This window comes from Diuraphis noxia, unplaced genomic scaffold (genome assembly GCF_037042655.1).
Source record: "Diuraphis noxia isolate RWA-SAM2 unplaced genomic scaffold, SU_Dnox_SAM2 contig0003, whole genome shotgun sequence".
Classification (NCBI taxonomy): domain Eukaryota; kingdom Metazoa; phylum Arthropoda; class Insecta; order Hemiptera; family Aphididae; genus Diuraphis; species Diuraphis noxia.
The window spans coordinates 18,686,118-18,711,162 of NW_028301713.1; the positions used below are offsets into that span (position 1 = coordinate 18,686,118).

General features: G+C 28.8%; 1 protein-coding gene across 1 annotated transcript in view; it reads right to left on the reverse strand.

Annotated features, from left to right (window-relative positions):
- Positions 1 to 213: 213 nt before the first annotated feature.
- Positions 214 to 25,045, reverse strand: part of LOC107162091 (uncharacterized) — a 28,935-nt gene continuing 4,103 nt past the window's right edge. Inside the window, exons 2-5 of the mRNA XM_015508819.2 lie at positions 10,703 to 10,829; positions 10,414 to 10,551; positions 8,851 to 9,006; positions 214 to 480 (exon numbers count right to left, since the gene is read on the reverse strand). Of these exons, the coding sequence (XP_015364305.1) occupies positions 452 to 480; positions 8,851 to 9,006; positions 10,414 to 10,551; positions 10,703 to 10,829 (450 nt within the window). The 3' untranslated portion in view covers positions 214 to 451. The remainder of the gene's footprint in view (positions 481 to 8,850; positions 9,007 to 10,413; positions 10,552 to 10,702; positions 10,830 to 25,045) is intronic.

Here is a 25,045-nt window from a genome sequence, read left to right on the forward strand (position 1 = left end):
TATAATAATAATATATTGATTTGATCTTAAATTTGTTCATTTGAAGTTTAAAAATGTATAATTTTTTTTTATGTTAACGATCTAGAAAATTAACCCTAAGGTACGAAAAAACTTTGTTCATCGTTCATAATATATTATAAGTTATAACATAGGTACATAGATATTAATATTATCATTTTAATATATTGTAATATAATCACAATATAATTATAGTTAAACTTAATTATTATTATTATGTTTATATTGTATACGATTAAAGCAAAATCATTGAAGTCGGATATGATGAAGGGAATGGGACGAATGTTATATTTTGAACGATTACACACATGACGGATGAGGAAGAAGAGGAGAAGACAAGATGGATTTTTTTTTTATTTTTGTCTTTTTTTTTTGGTTTTTTGTTATACATGTTTACGCGCTTGTTTGCGTGTGTTCATGACGGCTTGGCTGCTTACTGCCTGTTGCGTGCTTGCTTGTTTCCTGTTAAACAATAAAAACATCAAATGAGTTAAATTCCATACACAAATACATATATACCGACTTAGGACTAGATATGGACTATAGAGTACGTTATGAAAAACTGATATATTTTCTACCGTAAGAGTGTTAATCTATCATTCAGTCAGCACGAATAGAAATTAAATTAATTCTATATTAGGTTTTATTTATTTTAAAATATAGATAAAGGTGCTGGTGCTGCTGATACTGTGTTTAAATTATATAAACTACTCGTGTGTCAATTGTTTCACGGATATTTTCGATTATTTTAGGGAAGAATATATTTTTTTAAATTTTTATCCCTGCAGCCACACCTTGTCAACCCTTGTCCCTGTATATACGATTTCCATCCACTGCAATGCTTATAAAAGGTTTAGGTAATACACAGAATTATTTATTTTATTTTATACATTTTATATGATAGCGGGATTCAATACAAATAATAAGTTATAGCAAAAGCAACATTTTTCTTCATTGTAACGCCGCAGAACATAATAATATAATATAGAGGCACTGTATTTATAATTTTACCAGAAATCTTCGCTATTAGAGGTGAGAAAATATAGTACCTAAAATATGGTTCCAAATACATTACCTATATAGGTAATATTAATAAATACAACTATTTACCTCAATGGTATATGAGATACACGGTCGACAGAAATTCTTAGCACAATAACGACTTTGTATACAGTTTAAATACGATGCGTACGTGATTTTTGCATGCACTTTATTTTTCTAATCGTACGTGCAATGTCGGTCGTTCTGAGGAACAGGAAACAGCTGAGTCGTTAATTAACGAAGGATTATACGACCGAAGATCGTGTTACCGCTAAAAATAAGTGACACATGTGTTCCGTATCGCACGTACTAGACACTAGAGTGTTTCATGGTTAAACGGTTCGATTTTATGTAGGTACAGGATGCAATGTACATTAAATGGGTATCATGAAAATTAACCAAGTATTCTCACCCCCTCTTTGCTAAACAATGCGTTGATTACGTATCTGATTTTAGGAATTTTTAAATCTAATATAATCTTAAATCTTTAAATATCCTAAAATAAAATACATTTAAATTCTTGAAATTTTTTCTATACTACCTACTTAAAGAGTTTCCTGGGGGGAATTGTCAAATAAGAACCATTATTTTTTCAACTGTTTTTTTTTAAACTGCCGCATTAAAATCGATATTCGAACGAGTATAGTTTTTGAGTATATTTAAACTTATTGAGTTCTAATGATAAAATAGGTCAATGATAATTGCAGCGTCTGGAAGATTCAAGAAGCGCTATGATGACTTAATGATTTTAGTAGTCAATATTAATGTATCAAGATTTATAATTTAGGAAAATGTTTCAAGTATTATAAACACTAGATCCAATATTACATCTATTTTACTTTTTGTAAAACCATTTTTTAGAACTTCTATCTTTGTAGAGATAAACATTTAAATGACTGAAAAAATACTAATTTAAATTCTGAATTAAGTACGCCAACATCGTTAAAAAAATATTCGCTACATAATTTACAGTAAAAACGAGTTCCAATTTTAAGACTTAAGTTTGTGTAGGTACCACCACAACCACAATACACTTCTTCTCAGTAGTCAGTAGTACAAATATCTTAAGATTAAGTACAATTCTAAAAGTTCCAAAAATCAGAATTTAAATAAATTCATTATTAAATGAAAAATAGGGCTAAACATGGTATATAATATAATGTATAATATACATCGTACAGTCACACATTATAATGTAATAATACTAATACTACTATGACGTAACTGCAGCCTGCAGTACCATCATATACCTACATGCAACATGCAGTATGTGTTAATGAGTCGTGACATAATATTTCGGCTTTCATCCAATAACGACCTGTTGTTGCTGACATAATATTCTATAATCCAAAATTGAGTGCTTTTATATTATACAAATTTTATGGCAAACAGAACGTTTTTTTGAATTTGTTCAACCTTTAGTATCTATTCCATTCCCTAGCAAAAAAAAACCCGCAAGACTAATCGCAACGAAGGACTCAGTTTTTTTGAAATGGTATACACTATACACAACGACCAAATATTTGAATATTATTAGTATACTTTAAACAAATAGCAGCATTAGGTGTTGGTCACATATTTGTGGATTATTTTGGTATTTCATGAGATAAACAAATTATATTTAATATAAAATAATTGAACCAACTCAACTGGAATATTAGCAAATAGGTACGCCAATTCCTGCACATACAGCCATAAAAGTACACAAATATAGTTCATAAATCATAATTGATAATTATTTTCAACGAAATTATAGAAAATTAAATATTCAAACTTCAAACAGATAATAATATAAAACATACAAAAATATATCACCCTTTGGTGCAATAAATTTGTCGTTTTTGAGTTATAGTCATTGTTTTTTTTTTTTTTTTCTGAAATACATATATTATACGCATATATTATTATCCTGCAGCAGAGAGATACCGGCAAGCCGAATTCCCGATAGCCTAATCATCGTACTCCATACGTGATACGTATATTTTTCAGCTGACACACATAGGGATGTCATGATATTATGTATATTAGTATATTACATAAGCGCACAAACGTGAAAAATTTTATGGATATATTATATTTTATGGTTTGATAATGGTCGTGTGCATTCGGTCGAAATTCTCTGTGATCGCGTATGGTAATAAATTCCCAAACAGAAATTTTTAGTAGGTCTACGTAATAATAAATAATTAATAACCCACATATTTACTGGGAAATAATTCATGGAGCAAATACATTAAATAATAATATTTAAAATACTGCCTAGTCTCACATTTGTATTATTATCATATATATGGTTATTTTACTCCCTCAAAGCCTTCACCCCACTTAACCTGGGACGGCATGGACGGACATCCAGCCGAGTATTATATAGCTACAGAGATCATAACAGAAATAATTGACAGATTTATAATTAATTAACACTACCCACAACCTACCTATATTTATATGTAAGTAATAGTAATAAGTATAATAAATAATATTTTATATTTATAATTTTTTTTAAAGAAAAATATTTTATTTTTAGTTATATATTTAAAAAATATATAATGTACAATAGTTGAACAATCAGCTATACTGAGTGATTCGTCAAACATGCCCACCACAATTTTTATTCAGATTTTGATTTTTGGAATTTCTAAACATACTTAAAGGTTAAAGAATATATTTCCAATATTTTTTTAGATTTTTTGTAGTACTGGAGTGTCTTGTTTTTTTTACCTAAAAAGGTGGATCTTATTTGAAAATGAGGACACGAAAATTAAATGTAAAACCTTCCAAACAATTATTTTTATCGATAGATTTCTTAGGCATACGGAAATATCATGAAAATATATAATATTTGTATAATATGCTGCAGGCGATGGAAATAATTTTTTATTACGGAAACGAACGAAGTCCGCACTCCGCAGACTACCGATTGCCAAGTATACACGCCGGATACCGGCATTACAGAATAAATTAAATTTCTCGGAATATTATAGCTGTAAAGTAAGTTGTAGTCAAGTTAGATTAAATCGTTAATTTATTTAAGTCTGTTAATCGAAACGCGATGTAGCGTTGGTGATACTGTCGTTAAGCGAATTTTCAATGTCATCTGCAGTAATCACGATGGGTCGGTCGATCTATATAATTGGCTAATATATTGTTATGAACGATTAATAAATTTGTATCATATATATGGTCTTTTGTCAGAGGACTATACTTGGAAAATAATTGGTAGGGACGTAAAACTTCGGAAAATACATTTACTAAATAGAAAATTGTATTTATCTGGAATTCGGGAATCGTATTTAATTGAAACGTATTTTGTCGGAATAGTTTAAGTTCAGTAACGTACCTACATTGTTGGATAGGTATGTATTTTTTCAGAACCGTGTTGTATAATTCAATAATATACCTTTCCGAGAAAACACAATCACAACAAAATATTTTCCATAAAAATGCATTTCCAATCGAATTTGTTTCTATCATAAAATAGGTATTTCAAACGGATTATGGTTTCAAACCAATAATCCACCAACTTTTAATGCGTCACGCCATTGCCACCGGTCGGCTCGATATAAACATGCGTTCCAATAATATTGTAAGAGTCATATTATGATACAATTTCAATCATGAGAGATCGGTTCTCGGTATAGGTTAGGTTAGGTTAAATATCATAAATACCATCTATACATTCAATACTAATAAGTAATAATTAACAACCATCGATTAACCACTAACGTGTAAAGTTGGTTCGTTTCGACGATTTTATATAGTGAACTAAGTGAACTATAGGTAGTGTTCAAAAACAGATATTTTACCGTAAATCTTTGAGTCTCGTTTGAATAAAATTGACGTTTTTATATCAATAAATTATATTTGATGTACAGATCGATAAATACATTGACAAAAAATAAGGTATATTTTTCCTAGCAGACTAACGAACATATACAGTCGACTCTCCATAATTCGAAATTGACGGGACTGTTGAAAAACTTCGAATTACCGAGAATTCGAATTGTCGAGTAGTTCGAAATAACGAGAGGGCAAAAAAAATTCGAATTATAGAGAGTTGAGAAAAAAATTTTGTTTTTTATTATTGTACATACATACATATTAATTATTTCAGTAAATTAGGTGATACATGATAGAGTTATTTATTATTAATTTTAACATTTTTAATTATTTATTATTATTATAAAAGATTATTATTTTTTGAAGAAATCTGCAATGGTTTTCTGCTTCATTGAATTTAGTTTCATTTTTTCAATAGTATTTTCTATTGTAAATAAAGCATCAAAAACCTCAACAGTGACTTTTGACTGGAGCGAAAAATTTCGAATTACCGAGTGTACTTAAATGCATTGTTTTTGTTCGAATTACCGCATGATTTTCAAGGAACATGATTTTCGAATTACCGAAGGTTTGAATTATCGAGAGTCGACTGTATATATGTTAGCGGCAATGTGTATAATATTGGTATTTTATAAAATGTCTAGGAATTATATATAACACCAACTACAGCTGGCAATTTATAAAAATTTTTAAATTACCTAAGCATTATATGAAATGCCAAACTATGTATAGGTAATATATTAAATCCATATTATCAGTACCTATTGATATTTGACAATGTAACTTCACCTAAAATAAATCCATTAGTAATCTGTAATATCAATAAATTTAATGAAGTAGAATTCCTGGACAAGGCTTTATTAAATGTTCATGTTCAACAAGATGTCAAAATAACAGATGTATAAGCGTTTAAAAAATAAAATTCATTGTAATTCAAAATGTCATCCTAATTTACAGTGTTGCAATAAATAAATTTAACCAATTTTTATTAACTTAAACATATGAAATTATTAATATATATATTTTTTTTTTTGTAATAATAGAATCCTATTATTAACATTTATTTTGTTTTTTGTCTTAACAAAGTTTAAAATAAATTTAAAAAAGTATATTCTATTTATTCTTAATTACGTTCTACATAGATTTTTGTATTTTATAGAATAATATGATAGTAATAATAATTAATAACTGCATGTTAGTACACTACCCATACAATTTACAAATTATTATTTTTTTTCATTTTTATGCATTATATTCTGTAATATTAAATTCATACCTACTTTGTAATAAATATTTTTTTGTGAGCTAATAAAATTAATAATTGTCTTAATTATTATAGAAGGAAATTTATTTTTTTGGATTATTTCACTATTCTACAGATTACCAATTTGTGTTTGTCATTTTATGAAATGCCTAGTTATTATACAGAATATTTAGGAAATGTGTATAAAAAAAAAAATTATTATACACTTTTTTAAAAACCACCAGGTATTATATAGAATTCCTAGGCATTTTATATATTAAATATATTATACACATTGCCGCTAACATATATATATCAAGTCGTCTGTATCGTTAGATTTAGTTTATTTATCGACGTATATTTTTAACACATATATTTCATAGAAATATTACATATAATATACACATCAGAATATATGAAGAATTCATCGATTTCGTTTAATCTACATTGACTTTTTACGTAGCGACTCAAGTTGGAAATGTCTCGGAATAAGTTCAGTCTTTAGTTGAAAATAATAAAACTTTTATATTACACGTTTACTTTTGAAAAGGTTTTAAAATAAAATTTATTTATATTTTTTGCCTTATTTCAAATCACATTAAGTTCCTAAACATTTAATAAGTTGTTTTTATAAATAAACTTCAAACACGTATTTAACGTTTTAATGCGCTGTGTATTATGGAAATACATTTATGTCGACGAATTTTATCAATTTTTAAGTTTTTTTTTACGAATTGTACTATTTATATCTTTTAAAATTTTGAATTTTTTTTTATTATGTTTTTTAGTTTATTTACAGATCTATAATATTAAAGATATGTATCCACATTTTTTTATGGGATGATTTAATTTTTAACATTGCTATAACTATTTTATTGTTTGTACTTTATATCTTTATACAGGGTGTAACACTAATATTTGTAATGGAAATTTATTAAATAGTCCTGTTACACCTTATATAGTTTATAAATGATTTGAATTTTTCGTAACAATAAATATCATTATTACGAAACTGATATTTTTATAAAAATTATAAGACTGTTTTCTAGAAATTTTATTTTATTGCAACTTTTTAATAAAACCTTATATGTAAAAACAATATCTCGCTTAATAATTACTATGTCCATGTAAGAGATCACCTACTTTTGTTGGAATTTACCATTTCCCTACTATATATATATATATATATACATATATGTATAGTACACTAGTATATACCTATTGTTACGCCAAATAAAAAGTGGCTCTCAAGTCAAAATATGTTCTCATTAATATTTCTGAAATTGATAATTTCCAAAACGAGATGTATAGTTTTATGCGATATACTATATAGTTCGTTCAGTTAATTGTCTCCGAATAGCTAACCAGTGTATACAAAATATTAAAAAGGTATACACGCGAGTTACATAGTATATTATATAATTTATGCACATAAGTAGAGTAGGTACAAAATTGCTCGTGATAATATTATCCTTTGTAATTATTTAGACAAATCTGTTAGTGTTATACTGTTGTTGTGCGTGTATGCGTATGATATTATGACAAAAGAAGGATTTGGTGTTAAATATAAATATCGAGTCGTTTGCATATAATAAACCGCAGCAAATATAGCAATCTAAAACGAACAATTTGCGAGTCCCCAGGTTATCAATATTATAAAGCAGTAAGCCCCCAGCGGTGTTCTTATTATACAATTATTAATCATTAGCGTTGAAGGTACTTTGACATTTGCATTAAATATATCATATATAATTTTAAGAATTTTGCGTGAAATTGTACACCTATTATAGTATAGGAGTGTCCTATAGTATAAAAACTAATTTATTGTATTAACAATATTATGAAACAGTTTTACTCCAGATACGAATTACAAAAAAATTATACACAAGTCGAAAAAAACAAAGTAGAACATTTCAAATGCCTATACATAGCACAAAATGGCCAAATTGTTTATATACAATTATATCACGTCTATAGAATATCCTAATATAAAATATTTTCTGAAAATTCAAGTTTCTATACAGTTATTAATTTTTGAATTACCACAAAAAACCAAAAACTTTTGGTCGAAATCCAGTTTTATATACAAATTCCTGCTTGTCGTTCATTTTTTTTTCCTGATTGTTTTTAAAAGAGTACACTTTTGCTTTATACTCCTGACTCCTGAGTCCTGACACCCGAAAACAAAATAAAAACTAGCATTGAAATTGAAGATTGAAGCAATTTTTCTATTACAAAAAGTGTTAAATCCAAAAAATTAAAATTAAAAATTAGATTAAAAAAATTCATCATTGTAAAGTGTATACCAATATATCATCGCTACACCCAGCATATTCTACAGTCCCAATTGAGTTCATAAAATATTTAATTCGTAATATTTTTCAATTCTCGTGATAGATTTTTCGTGAAATTTTGTGCTAGAGATTATAGATTGTGAAACGAATAAAAAAAAAATAAGGATTTTGTGAATCAATTGCGAAACGATTAACTCTTTATATTTAACTTCGTATAGCGTCCAATCGTTTAAAAACAATTTTCTTTCTCGATCTAATTATACATGCTGTCATCATGCGTATATCCAAAAATATTGAAATATTATTTTAAGATTAAGTCGTATAGCGAGATACCATAAATATCATGTTTGTAGTTATCCATAAATATTATAGCTTATTCGTATTGATATTGCCCCCTGTAAAGTATTATATAATTACCTTTATTACCCCGTCCCTTGCTCTTGCACTTTTTCGTGATCTGTCTGGTCTTCTCGCAGTTTGAGTTCTCAGTAGACGGATCCTTGAGTGTGTCCGTCCTGATCATTTCGTTATGCGAGTTACATTGACTCCACGTTCCCTTCACATACCGGCATGCTAAAACAATACACGACCCAATACGTACAACCATATATACATGCATTTAAATATTGTTTAAAAGCTTTAGCTATAATACGTGTGTGTGATGTGTGGTAACTATATATAATTAGTGGACGTGACCACTATAACTCTTCAAAGTTAAATGACTAGCTGAGCTCCAGAAATAGAATTGATAAACAGATTATGGGCTTAAGTCAACTGTGACACTGCTCTGTGATCCGTTAAACGTGATTTCCGTAAAAAAATTCAGGGCAACGATTTTCTGATTCGTTTACAATTATGTGGTTACTGGTTATGAAAATAATTATCAAGTAAAAAGTTGAACTGATAGGTGATTGGGTCATTGTAATAACAAGAAACCGGTTACCACTTATTCATCACCAAAATGAAAAGTAATATAATTTTGAGAAACCACGGATAAATTTTTTTTCTCGGAAATCACGTTTCATATATAGAGCAGTCTGAAGCCGTTATTATTCTAAGAATTTTTTCCTGCTGCTCAAAGTGTCGATGACTGGTGACTGATAAGAATATGTGAAGGTAATTTTTAAAAATATATTTATATTATTTTGATATTTTATAATATTAAGATGGGATTTTGGAAATGTTAGGATTGAAACGAATTTAATAATATGATGATTATTATCGGATTTGTAGAATTTTTGTTATTTCCTACTGTTTAATGTGAAAATATTGTGAAATTAATCTGATAAGCCTACAGATATCCAGATGGGGTATATATAGATAGAGACCTTTTACTAATTGACCAGCCCTCTTCACGTTTCCACTGTGTCAAGATGGGTGACTGAGTAACTCAGTGATATAAATAAATATATATATATATATACATATTTAAATCGACCGGGCTGCATCACTGCGCCATGTCGACATGCGACTATCAATATATTTGGTATCGGATGGGCCGGTCTATGATGGGTATATACTACAACAGCTTGTTTTGTATTTTATATGTACTTGAAAGGTTGTAAAAAGACGTAATTTATTTAAGTATAAAAAGGTTGAGCAGAGGTGAAGGTACTATGTAATGTTGGTGATTGTCGTTATTACCATTGCGATGTGTGTTTTCAAAACAAAAATGTTAAGCCCACAAAACATTAATTTATAAAGTAAAGCCCATTAAGAAGCTCTAGGTGGCCGAGGTCGTTTTTAAACGAGAAGAGATTCGTTTGTTACCTCGCTGGTCATTCCGTAATGGGTTTTTAATGCGATCAAATGATTCTTATCACCCCTATTGTGTTTACAATATATAATAATATTATATTATAATAATATACCGTGCAAGTATATTTGACCTGTTATAAATGAAAAACCTCAATAATCGCATGCCACGCATTTTAGTTAGTCGCTGTTATAGCTTAAATAAATCTTAAACATAGATCGTACCTTTTTTGCACTTCTTTTCAATCTTCTTGGTCTTCTCGCACGTCTCGTCGCCTTTTTTCAGTGTCAACGTGCGCGCCTTCACATTGGTCTTTTCATCGCATGGGGACCACTGAGTCTTTTCATAGTGACAGTTGGTTTCTGTTCATTAAAAATAAGTTTTAAAACAATATTACTATTTTTCTGTCGGTTTTTCGTAATTTTATTAATATGATGAATATGGTATCAATATACCATATCACCATAAAAATAAACACATAATGTTATTTTATTTTAAAACAGGAATACTTGCCTTTTCCACCATTGGCAGCTCTGGCCAAACGGTTCAATGATTGTTCGTTCGGTCCGGTCTCGTTTGAGCTGACCATTGCAATGGCCACTAACAGGAAGCTAACCATCATGATACTTAAGCACTTCATCTAAAAAAAAAACACACACAATTGAATAATGTATCATACAATCTGCATCAAACCGTATAAATCGTGTGTGTTTGAACATATACATCATAACAAGGTACTATGTTTTAAATAAAATAACGATACTAACATCGTTAAGTGCGTGAAAAAATTATTTTATTTTTGACAAATTCAAAATACATTTGATCTTCAAAGGTGGATTTAGTATTTATAGGATGTATCTACCTAGGTTACTTGAGCTTATAGACATAATATATATATATATATATATATAAATTTGACATTATAAAAGCTTTAAAATACAATTTGTAAAAATAAAATATATTCAATTTATTTTTTATTCATAGCCAACATTTTTTTTTCACATTATGAATACTATTATACCATATAATACCTACGTTGAATTAGTAGAATGTTTATTCAAGTAAGCAGATCTATAAAAAATCATCTATTAGTTAATTAATTTTCATTATGGATGAATTATATTATATTATTATAATTATATTATAATTACTTATAAACATTGGGCAAAATTACATTAATATGGGTATTAGTTAGTGATCAGTGAAGCGAAAAGTACATATTATAGAATGTTTTGTATTATATTATGTTTGGTTAAATATAATAAATTTCACTAAAATTGAAGTAAAATACCGAAAACTATATACCCCTTTTAAAAAGCTTGAAATAATAAACAACTGCGAGTTACATTTTCGAAAATATATGTCTATGGATCTAGTACTTTTTAGGGAAATTGGTTATTTCACTCATGCTAAAAATTAAATCAATGTCAAAATATACATAAAATAGAAATGAAAATGTGTAATAAACGGAACACATAACACATTTTTAATATCTAACAAATTTTTGTTTTCGGTAAACGATTGACTATAGATGAAATCAATCCAATCAACATCTAATATTAGTTATTAGTTATTACAGACGTAAATCGCAATCAAATCATCTTTAAAGACATATCAACCAAAAATAACAATTTATTCTTGTATAGATATTTTCATTTAATTGATTAAAATAAAATTTAATCCATTTTTCAATACATGTAGTGTGTTGTATTGTTATAATACTGCAAGGCTTATGTTTAAACACATTATAACATCACATAAACACATACATGAAACATACTATATCATGCATGCTACATACATATAGACGTAAATAAATATTTTATTTTTCTAGTGTTTCGACCAACTGCGTGAATTTTGACGAAAAATAGAAAACCAAAACATGCAGGCTTACAAGATTTTGTTGTAACAAATAAATGTTTTGATTGGTCCTTCACAATGAGGGATTGAAAATACGAGAGAAACCATTTATTTTTCGAACGTGATGTAAGTAGTAAGTACTAAAAACCCTTTCAGTATTTCTCGTCGTTTTGAAAAGTCACGTTTCACAATGCAGCCCAGTCGGTTTGTCTGTAAATCCTAAACGTGAACATGACACTTTGATCACGGAAATCATAAATTAGTGGTCATTGGTTAGTAAATGTGTATTATTAGGTAGTTGTTTGTTAGCATCTCTGTTCTTTGTATATGTCAGAGAACTAGAAAAGTATTATTATGTTTCGTACGCGGTTAAGAAAAAAAAACATATTTAAATATAAGGGGAACAATTTAAAACTTGGGAATAATTAATTTATCTATTTTAGAGTAGTGAAGTAGTGTATTGTAAATGGGTAATAATTAAAAAGCAACAATTCTATAGTCAAATCAACATCTAGTTTTTTTGATTAATTAGGATATGTGTTGTAATGCCATAGCATTATAGCAATCATAATAGTACTTTTAATTGTGTTATATATGAAAATAAAAAAATTGGTAATATTATGACCACATTTTGTAAAATATGTTAATATCAATTATATTGATATCACAAAATATATATCTTATATTAATTGGTGTTCTATAAAAATAACATAATTTTAGCTAATACTTTAAACATTATAAATTATAATGTATAAATATTTTAAGCATATAATATTTTTTTTTCTCTCTGTAAACAATGATTGGTAGAATTGCTTGATTGACCACTGACCAGTAATCATAATAATTACCATAACAAAAATCAATATATATATACACTTTCATACCTCGACCACAAAACAAAAAAACCGGAATCTACAACTACAAACAAATCTACAGAAGTTATATCACATGGATGTTTACGGCTGAATACAAAAAAAAAAACAAATACTGAATTACAACTTAGTCAATGTCCACTCCTCTTCACAAAACAATGCACTTAATGGAAAATGAACATCGAAAACAACATCAAGAGAAAAGGACATGGATAAAATAACTTCCTTTTCCCCATTTATAGATAGACTGGCATTATATTATGAAATAATCAAAAAGCACACCCACACCAAAAATTGTATAATTATTAATAATTATCATTGTTATTATCACCATTATTAATATTATTTCCACTATTTAACCATGCTTTATATAATTATGAATATATATGTTAATGTATGTGAGGACACATACAATTTTTTTTAACGGGGGTATGTTGTAATACCTATTATTACATCTATAAATGTACGATATTTAATAAACAACCGTGAATGCCGAATGGGAAAATCACAACTAGCACAAAATAAGTAGTGACTCGTCAATTATAAAGACATAGATCAGCATAATTGTAAAAGCAATGCACTACTTAAAGCCATGCGAGTAATACACAAGACTCCGACTCTCTGGGATCGTAGTGAAGAATGTGAACGATTTCGAGAAGAAGGCCGTCTTGTGTGAAGTGTTGTTCCTGCCACTGCCGTATATACGTAATAAGCATTATATCTTTATTTATCATTACTTATTACCTATTTAGACCTCTGGTGATTATTGTTATTTTAAATTATAACATATGAACACGCATAATTTCCATGTCAGTGTTTGTTTTATATTTATTATTTAATGAGGAATTTGTTTATTATTTTTATTATTATTTATACCTATAGAATTATGATGTTGATTCCCGATGTATTTAAAAATTAATTAATGATGATTCACGCTCGACTAAAATATTATGTGAACACAAATAGATAGGTCAAAATAATACAAATTAATTATAACATAGGTTTCAGTATCGAAACGAAAATTGTGTAAATGCTCTTTCATTTCGCGTAAATCACAATAAATAATAATATAATTTAATGTCTTATACTAGTGTGCATATAACTTTTATTACTTAAATAACGATATTGATTGATGTAATACCTAAGTATAGGTAATCTGCATATATAGAAAACGGTTGTAAGAAAATTGTAAAACGAAAAACACTTATAATTGTATAATAAATGAATAACATACCTACACACTGACACTGTAGTAGTATTACTGCTACTGCAGAGGAAAATTGTATAGTATTATACCGGCTTTTAAATAAGACATAACCTACTGTTGTTGAGAAAGAAATAATACGATGCTTGTTGTATATAAAGGCAAGACTGAGCTTTAACATTCAAAGATCTTGTTATTGTGTGGACGTATGTAAATGTGAAGGTATGCTTATGGTTTTAAGGGTCCTGTACACTACACGTAGTCTGCGTTTACGATATTTTTTAAACTAAATAATAATATAATGCCTGCGTAGACCCTTAAAAATTGTTGTACAAACAGAAATCACGGTTATTATTCTCAATTCTTATCTGTTTTATTGTGTTTTTCTTTTTCCGTGTACTAGCTATACGCTTTAACCTTGATAGAAGTTTACGTGTTTGCTAGAAGCTTTTGCACTAAAATCTCATGGAATTTCATCGAATCTTATTCAATTTATCGATATGTTTTTTTCTGCTGTATCGAACCGCAAAACAAGTCAACTTTTCAATAATCCGTTCAATTTCTATATGCGACTAATTTTAAAACGTACATGGTAAAATTACTGTAAAAGTGCACTCAATCAAAACTGATCGGGTTTCGTTAGCACCAAATGCTAATTTATAGGCAACCATGATTCGATTTACACAGAAAAAGAAGTTTCGAGCGAGTTCGTAATATAATTAAATTTAAATTCCATAAAAAAAGATTGGTATTGTGTAAATGATAGATATTGATTTTTTTCTAAATAACCACTTCAGAATTTCTGTAAATTTTCCTACGATAGTATTTTACTAATGTATTTAACTTTAGGAACAATAAATTTATCAAACGATTTTAAGTTCAACTATATATTATGACCTAACTGGTCAAAGTTATAAGTGCTTACTGGTTATTGCGATAAATTGGTTTGTGCTCAGCACAAAAGAAAATTATTTTAAATCGTAGTGCCAAGTACAATATTGTTATCAGCTACAGTTAAAACGTTGATTAGAGCTATTTTATAGGTTTATCAGCAATTACAATTTAGTATGATATTCTTTTTTTGTGCGTTTAAATTTTATTTTTTTACCGAATACCTAATTAGAACTAATTTATTTTAAACTTCAAAATGAAAATTAATGTACAGATATAATAATAATTCATTGATTATCATAGGTTTACGATTCTATTTGCAGGTCAATAAATGGCAATTTTTATTTATCGGAAATTAGTAAGCTTAAATGACATTTTTTATGAATTATTATAAATTATTACTGATTACAGATTAATGATTTATTCTAAACATATTCTTGTTTATTAATGGATCAAATAAATTTATGAAAACATATTATTCTGAAGTTTTAAATAAAACTGTAAAATTATGTGTAATAGGTACCTATATTTCAATATATATGTAGGTACAATGAATCAACAATGACCTACATATCTGCAGAAGGCTACGTAGTAGTTATAATGGATCACTAACGGTACACCGTTATAATAATATTCTGGAACGTATATTTGAAAATAATTATCACCTACACAAAGATAAACTTCTTGGAAGGTCGGGTGGGTAAAGGAGGCGCCCCAAAAGATGTGCTGTATAAATCTTTACTAGAACATATCCGGTGGATGATTGCCAAGTTTTTGGTTTATTCACAGTTTATATATATATGTGTGTTTGCACGTATATATATATATATATATATATATATATATATATTTATGTAGAAGTATAATAAGAGTCATCAATTTTATCAGTGGCCTTTGTTGGCTTTTGCGGTGTTAACGACCGGTAAAGACGAAAAGGATGAAGTATTTATGACAGTAATAACCACCTCTTTCCAGAGACACCCAGAGAAAATATATCATGCTCCGAATTTATGAGATAAAAAGAGAAAAATCACATTTCCATTATTCAAGAGAACCTATTCATACTGTTGAGTGTTTTTGCATTTATGTTTATAATTCTCCCATATTTAGTATTTTGAAAAATAAATTTTAATTCAAATCTTAAAAATTTAACGACATTTTCTAACGAATAGCATAATAAATACTTATAGGTAGTATATTTAGATGTTTGAATGGGTCCATACTATGTAAGTACATTACAAGATCGATACCAAATGGTATATAATACTATAAATTATAAGGATAAACTTTTTACCAAGTTAGGTTAAAAATTTAAAAGTTAAAATCTAACTTAGTTTTTGATATCGATAAAAAAATACTAGTACCTATTAATAATTGTACCTACCTTATATTATAAAATTTATTTTACGTTAAAATTCATACCAAATTAACAAGTCACATATTTATTTACATTTGTAAGATGCAATAGGTGCATTATAATAATGCAAATGGTGGCATATTATATGTTTATGTTGAAAATATAGCTTATTCTTGTTGTTACTTATTGTAAGATTTAATGTGGTATAGTAGGCAGAAGTGTGTTGGCAAATTAAATTGAAATCAAAGTTTTTGTTTTTTTCTGGAAATAGTATTCTACTAAAATTGTTTTAAACATACAATTTGGTGTAATTGAAACAAAAGAACGAAAACAATCCGTTTTGTTGGGTTAGAAAATAAAAATAAAAATATCATTTTAAATGCTTTTCATTGTGTATTTTCCAGAGATCCTATTTCATTAAAATAAGAATGATAAAAGTTGTTGACAAGCAAATATTATCTTTTGCCTTTAGAAATTTTTGGTTGACATGATCTTATTATACTCTCGATGTAATAATATAATTTTGTTTTGTAAAAGGTTGTTCTGAATTTTGGACCAAATTAGTTTTTGAATCGCAGGGGAATGTAACTGCAGGCATCAAATGCATTAAAACTAAAGTTTTAATTATTATTATTAAAGCACCTTATATATATATATATATATATATATATATATATATATATATATATATATATATATATATATATATATACGTTTTTGTATTTTTATTATTTATGGTATATATTCTATAAAATCTGGATTTAAAACTTTTAATAATTCAACGAAATCTTTTGGATTCAACACTGCAGTAGTTTACTTCATATTAAAATAAAAAAAAACTGTTGATTAACTTAATTGAATAAATAAAATGTACCTAACTAATTTTCATATTAATCTTCAAGCTAAATTAAATCACTAATTTGGGCTAACGTTTTGTCTCTTGGTAAAATCAGAAAAAATTTTGAATTACAAAAAAAAAAAGAAAAGTTTTTTCTTCAGTGATTAGTATACTTTAAATAGTTTATGATGCGTAGAGCGTTGCCAAATACATTTCATCATATTAAAAATAATAAACAATCAAACTCGTCTAATTATATACAATTATTGGGTAATAAAATTCTTAATGAATACCGTAAATATCATACAACACAGATAATATTATAAAAAAACATTGGGTAATTAAAACATAACTTTTTACACTCACTACATAAAAACAAATTAAGCACCAATAACTTTGAAGTTATTTTTATTCTCATGTAAATGACACTATACTCGTAGATGTAAGTGCTAAATATATTATGAGGGTGTTAAAAAAAAAAATATTACAAAATAATGTCTGGCTATATACATTATACGTGTATAGATACGGCCGATGTACACACGATCATTATTTATAATTTATTAATGTATTTCGGTTTAAGTCACTCACAGGAAATGACCTTCAGTCAGTGTTAAACTTTCGAGCGTAACATATTATTACTGTAAATCTTTATTGGTGTCCGTTACACATATTTTATACTATACACACACGATTTAACTCAAAACTATTTGGTAATTATTGACCAACAACTGCAGTAGTCATCACTTTAAATGATAATGAATAATGAGTAATACGAGTAATGATAAATATGATAAATTAAACTAGAATTTAAAATTTAAAGTAGACTTATTCATTATAAATTCTTATGTATATATATTGTAACTGACATATTTGTATACAAATATTGGTTTGATGCGCAGTATTTAATAATTCCTTCCGTATAATTTTATTAGTTTTATTGTATCTAACTTTTGTAAATGATTATTATTTCAGAATTGCATAATAATATGACATATTACATACTTTATTTAAAATAAATATTATACGCCAAACGATATGAAGACAAAGAGTAATAATTTTAAATTACGTTCCGGTTATAAATGGTAAAATATAAAGTTTTTCAAGCCAGGAAAAAAAGTGACGTTCGACCGGCACAAAACGGTTTGCACCACGTAATTTAGCCTCTCCATCTGTTTAATGGGAAAAAATTGTAAATGTTTTAAAATTTCTGTTCGAATTGATATTGTCGAGTGAAGATTACTGCAGTCATGTGATGTATATTGTTTGGATTAAACCCGTTGAAATTGTTCCCACGGTGGACGTTCCGACTCATCGGCCATCATATTCTACGCGCGCGTGTGACTTCAGTTATGATGTTTAATATGATATTTAGGTACCGTGTAGGTTAATAGGAATTCGTGTACCTAACTCGGCCATTTATTTTACGCTTTAGTGTGCTGCACATATTGTTTTGAATAATTTAAGTACACTTCGAACACCCTTAGGGAATAGTAACAAACTACCCTGAAAATTATGTTTTGAAAATTCTCTATCCCCGAAAGCATAATCGGGAGGGATTCTCTGCAGAGTTTCAAACTATATGTACCTAAGGCTATAGGTATATACAGTAATAAGGCTTTACTGGTGCAGCGCGGGTTATGCGTTGTTCGATTGTATTTCGTCTCAAACAAACTTATCCAATCACCATATTATAATATAAGGAATATTATATTATTAATTTAGAGCGCGGATTTATATGCATTAAAAATCAATTGAATATGCGCTAAAAAATCTTAAACATATAAACCATAAATTCAAACCTAATTTTTAACTTTTTTATTTTTTTTGCTTAGTTTAATCTAAATGAAACACCGTAAACATTTATTTTTTTATCATTTTATACATTTATTACTGGAGTAATTACACTAATCGAGTTAATTTTGTGTAACACTGCGAGAAAAAATAACATGTCGGCGAACTCTAATTGAGGTTTCCAAATACTGGTGTGCATACATTTATCAGTTCAGTAGCTGCTGTTCCATAAATTATATGGAAGTTATAACGCGTGGGTTAATTGAGTTTTCGCGGTACAGAAACGCTTAATTGAAAAATATCCTCTTGTCAATACGTACGTGAATGAAAACAATTTTAAAATTATTCGTAAAACTAAAATTTAAACAACTTTATGAAATATACATTATACATACTATATATGCGCGCATATAGTTTTTATTGGCTCCACAAACAGTGGTCGTAGTGAGGGGTTGGTTGGTGTGGTTAGAGGGCCAGGGGGAGGGGGTACGGGAAATGTCATCCCTTTTCTTTTTATAATTTACATTTTCTATCCTTTCACTTATTTTTATCCATTTCGACCACTGTTTACTATGTATAAATGCTTATATTATACATATTAAACAAAATAATACGATAAATACCTATATTTGCGTTGGAACGGTTCGAATAATATATAATGAAGATCAATTTCATAAAAATAGTTATCACAACAGTGCACTGAACCGATTGTAATTAATTTAAATTCTATATTATTATTGTATACTTATAGGATTCAACGCTAAATTCGAAGATACGAAAACCGGACGACATAAACAGCGATCAAATCTCAGTCGATTGCTGCAGGATACAGGCGCAAGTTAATTTTTTGTTAAAAGTCAATTTAAAGCAATGAATAATCGCTGATGATAAAAAAAAAAACTTGTAGCCATTTGAAAAACGGTTCAGTTATACGCCTATACAATATTGACGAACTATTGATCAAATAGAAAAACGGTAGGTATAGTTACTCATAAACTATTTACTATATAACACATCAAAACTTCAATTTAACTAATTTTTCTAATTAAATATTTACCGGTCGAATTAGTTCACGGGGCGTAGTACACCGATACCGATTTTCTCGTGTACTGAAATACCTATACCAAAAATAAGATAGGCACACTAATACACTATATTACATAGCGCTGTATTTTGTTCATTTATTCACGGGAAAATCAGTATCGGTCTATACCTCGCTTTGTGAACTAATTCGGTAGAGATGAACAACACGGCTGCGGTGGATTGGATGGAGTAAGTACTATAAAACTTCTTGGCATATTTTCGAACGTGGTTCAAACCACTCTGACGCTTTCTATAAACTTTCCTGATATCTCTTATAGAACAGTCTAAATTTTTGTCAAAATCGTTCTAGTATTTTTTTCAGTCTAGAAGCTATGTACAAACATAAGGGCATTGTTAGATATTTCAACAATTGATTAACAAATTTAATATTATTTTCTTTTATTGAATATAATTTATAACAATGCAACGTAAGGCGAGTAGCTTTTTTTTACATAATGATTAATTTCGATAATCAATATAACAGCTTATATATCAATAAAGATGTATTCGTTTTTCGCGAGTCAAAACTAAATTCATGTGCGATCTATTAGGGTTGAAAGAATACACCTCAGACGGTCAAGGCGTTGTTGATATAACTTTTATTGAAATCGATTCTTTTACCGTTTCTGATGTTTGCCGTTACTAAAAAAGCTCATTTCACATTTATATAACATAATATGGATAAATAGAATAGATGATATTCTTACTAAATCTTCATATCGTACCCAACTTAAAATCAACTAATAGCTTTTCTGTTTAACTAAATATTTCTGAGCACCATAACAATGTCGAGGGCCATCAATCATATGTTATCATGATATGTATACGCTATTCTATCTAACGAATTTGTCCATATAGGTAAGTAGTAAAAAATTTGTAGCCCGAGAGATTTCGTAGTAATATATGAAAGTTTCGTAACGAATATATTGCACTATAATATTATAAAGACTTGATTTTCAATCTGCTCGGCTTTGAACAGAATACCCTACATAAGCATCGGTCGCATATGATATGCGAAAATCAAGAAAACGCGCGAACGTAAAAGAAAACCAATTTACTACATTGGCCGACTGAAGCTTTCGAAAAGCGCGAGTGACGACAGGTAAGGATTTTCATATCGATGATATTATGTCATATAGGTAGGTATAGATGCTGTAGACAATGATAAATCGGCGTTTCGAACGCGTGCACATATATATAGAATTAAGTTCGCACGGAAACGTGGAGGGTATAGGTGTAGTCATCAAAATATCGGTTACCGCCTAAATTCGATTTATAGAAACCCGATCCGAGGTCAGGGGACCTGGACTCTTCTGGTTTAGGAGGTATGATGGAAGTATATGGTCGATAAACTGCATTGTCAGGGTAAAACAAATATTACGATTTTGTTCGAGTGAGGCGCCTGACGGCGAGACGACAGCGGGGCGCCAACGACATATCACAAATATTATTATTATACGCATTGAGCTCATATTATGGGTGACGTCCTTTATACATTGATATACCTATATCACGCAGAAAATATATCATACTATAAAAACGGCAGCGATCTCGCCATTATTATTATTATTATTATTGGTATACCTCTGCTGCAGTATTGTATTTATTATATTATTATTATTCGACGATCGCATTCAGCTCCGCAGGGTGTGGTGCAGTGGTGTCGGTCGTGATGGCGCACAATGGCTTCCTCAAAATGAATAGACGTCAACAATAACCCTGGTGTATGTATATACATATATACCTCCGATATTTTAATCTGACGCGTATATAGGTAGACCTGTAGCAGAAAGCGTTTTGTGACCGTGGTTGTAGTCGTCGCAGTGGCGCGACAAATGACATTTGATTCAATAGGTTGGCGTATACATTTTATACGGCGGCTGAGCAGACAACAATTAAGGCAGTTCTAAATTATATATATATATATATATATATATCATTATTGTGTGACGGCACTCATGTATGATTATGGCGTCAGCAGAGTTCACATTCGGGTCTTCCGATACTTAGCAACGTTAATAATATTTTTATATTTTATATTGTATTTTAATGTATGTGTGGTGGCGTGGTCTATAAGATCGTGATAGTTATGTGCGTGCCTATACTATAGGTATAATAGGTGCCTAAATATTGTTTGGCGACAAAATAATTTTAAATCGCGAAAAAATTATTATCAATTCATGGCGAGCATTTTCGATGTCCGTCCTTGCCACTTGTACGACATCCTCGCATTGTAATAATACGTAAATCAACGAGCCGAAAATCTTTTGGAGCTGCAAGTCCGGTGAGCATATTATGCAGGTGTATGTTTTCATTTGATAATGAATTTGTAAATTTTGTTGATCAGATGACTCTTTTCGAGATGTTGATGTTTCTAAATCACAAATTTGAAAGACTAGTTTTTACTTATTGAACTTACGTTCATTAAAGATAAGAACCATGATAATGGGTTCGAAAGATATCATATTTTGAAAACTTTTAAAAACTTATGAACATATTCGACTAGATTTGATATTACATATTTAGTATACTGTTATGTATTTTTGTAAAACCATTTTTAAGGACACATTATTGTTATTATTATTATTATTATTATTATTATTATACACATTATTATCCTTTCCACTAATTCGAATTTTGATTTAGATACTTATTTAGATTTTCAAAAGAATCGTCTGCTTAATAATTTACATTACAAAAGGTTGGTCTGAAAAAAGAAGTTTGAATGGCCGCACAACGACATTCTTTAAATATTGTATACCTGAAAAATCTAAATAATTTAAAATATGCTTAAAAGTTCGGAATCCCTGCAAAAATGTAAAAACCTGAACTCGAATAATTTTATTACATTAAAGAGCACAGAATTATTGCGCTGAGCATGCCATAGCTGTATACATACAGTAGTACCCACTAATCACTATAATAATATTATCATGTTTAGGTAGAATTCCGTTTTCGATCGAATATTTATCATAAAATAATAATATGTATTATTGTAGCCGTTATAATATAATATATGTATATGTATATATAACAGACTCTCGAACACACGCACCTCTACAGGTACGTATGCATGGTAAAAAATCAACCTCGCCGGATCACGCGAACTTGAACATCGCATATTAATATTACTATTGTACAATGATAAAATGTATAGCTAGGTATATTATGTGCACAACTCGCTCGATATGCATGTGTGTACGTATGCGACGTGTGTGTCGCAGTCGACCGTTGAACTCCGCGGCGTGCTGCAGGTTCCGCGGTTGTAGCGTTCGTGTACATTTTTCTTCTTCTCGCGATCCTCCTCAGGTAACTGGTAAAGTATACAAGGTAAGTCGTTTCTCAGAACTTCTCAGCTGCTGCACACTGTCTTTGTGTACATAATAGGCATGACATATAACGGTATATATTACGTGAGTAAAATAATAAATATTATTATACTATACGATCGTTATAATAATAATAATATATTGTCTGCAACGAGTCGTGTAATATATATATATATAGTATATACCAATATACCCAAGCCATGCGATAATGATGTATAATACGTACAAGAATAATTGAACATCAAGGTTTGTCTCTAGAGTCTATGCATGCATATAACTGCGATTGGCAGTTGCAGTTATTTATGTCGTTGTTGTTTTTTTTTCGATTACTTGCGGTTAGGTAAGTCGAGACTCGTCTATAATATATCACCAAGTACAAGACGACCTCCTGCAGTATAGTGGTTACGTGGGCAAAGGGACTTTTTCTGCAGATGCAAGATTTCGACTATATTTCGACGAACCGCAAAAAAAAAAAAGAAAACTATTAAAATCTGCAGCAAGGCTTGGAAGTTCTAACAAATGCATATTGCGTCCAATAATGTAAACGACTCTGGTGTGCTATGAACGCACATTATACGCGTTCTATAGCATTTAAAAAACCAACAAAAGCTGCAATCAATAATGTGTTAGGATCTTAATATTATTGTAAATAATTAAGAAACATAACTAGCTAACTTAATTCACTAAAATCTGCTAAAAGAATATTTATAGAAAAAAAAATTAATGATAGTTAATATTTGAACTATAACAATATATAAAACGAGACAAAAAAATACATTAAAAAATAAATATACCACTATGCTGGGATTTATTTAACTGTATGTAAACTGAGAAAAATAATTTAGTAGTGAAAAGGTTAATAAACATTCCAAGTTGTACGATATACCTACATAATATTACGTGTGTTTCACGCTTCCTATAAAGATGATTTCGCATACGATATTTAATTTTGTTATATTTTTGCTGCAGTTTTCAGGTCAAAGCATTTTATTGAATTTTTTTTATAGTCACTCATCGAGAATATCTAAACTTAGAAATGGAATATTATTTATTGGAAACGCTCGTATATTATATTGAAGTGAATTATTTTTTTGCATTACTGGAGAAATGTCTTCAAATTCAGACGCGGTCTTCTGAAGATTTAAATTGTAATGACTTGATATTTGTTTTGAAGAGCGCGCCAATCACGTTGATGTTGCAGAGCAAAGGCTGTAGAAAAGAAATATTCTTATACTTTTATGTTAACATCAAAGAAACAGTCGGTACTTAAATAATACCTGCAGAGTAGTGCGGAGTATACCTTAAATAATATTATCTGCCTATTATACTATTATAATACTATATATAAATTATGATTTTAAAAAAGTATATTAAAAGATAAAAATAATTTAAATACTTTTTTAAAGTTGAATTTATATTTTTATATTTTTAGTGCTATTTACAGCGTATATTTTGACGTTTTTAAGTGCACTTAAAATGCAATCTTATAAAGCGCAACAAAGTAACATTTTTTAGAGTGCTATAACTTCAGAGCTCTAATAATTATACTGTTACTATTACTGTTGTCGTGTTATATATATTTCGATCAGGAATCGAACCGAGCAGATGCTGCAGCGGACGTGGCACAC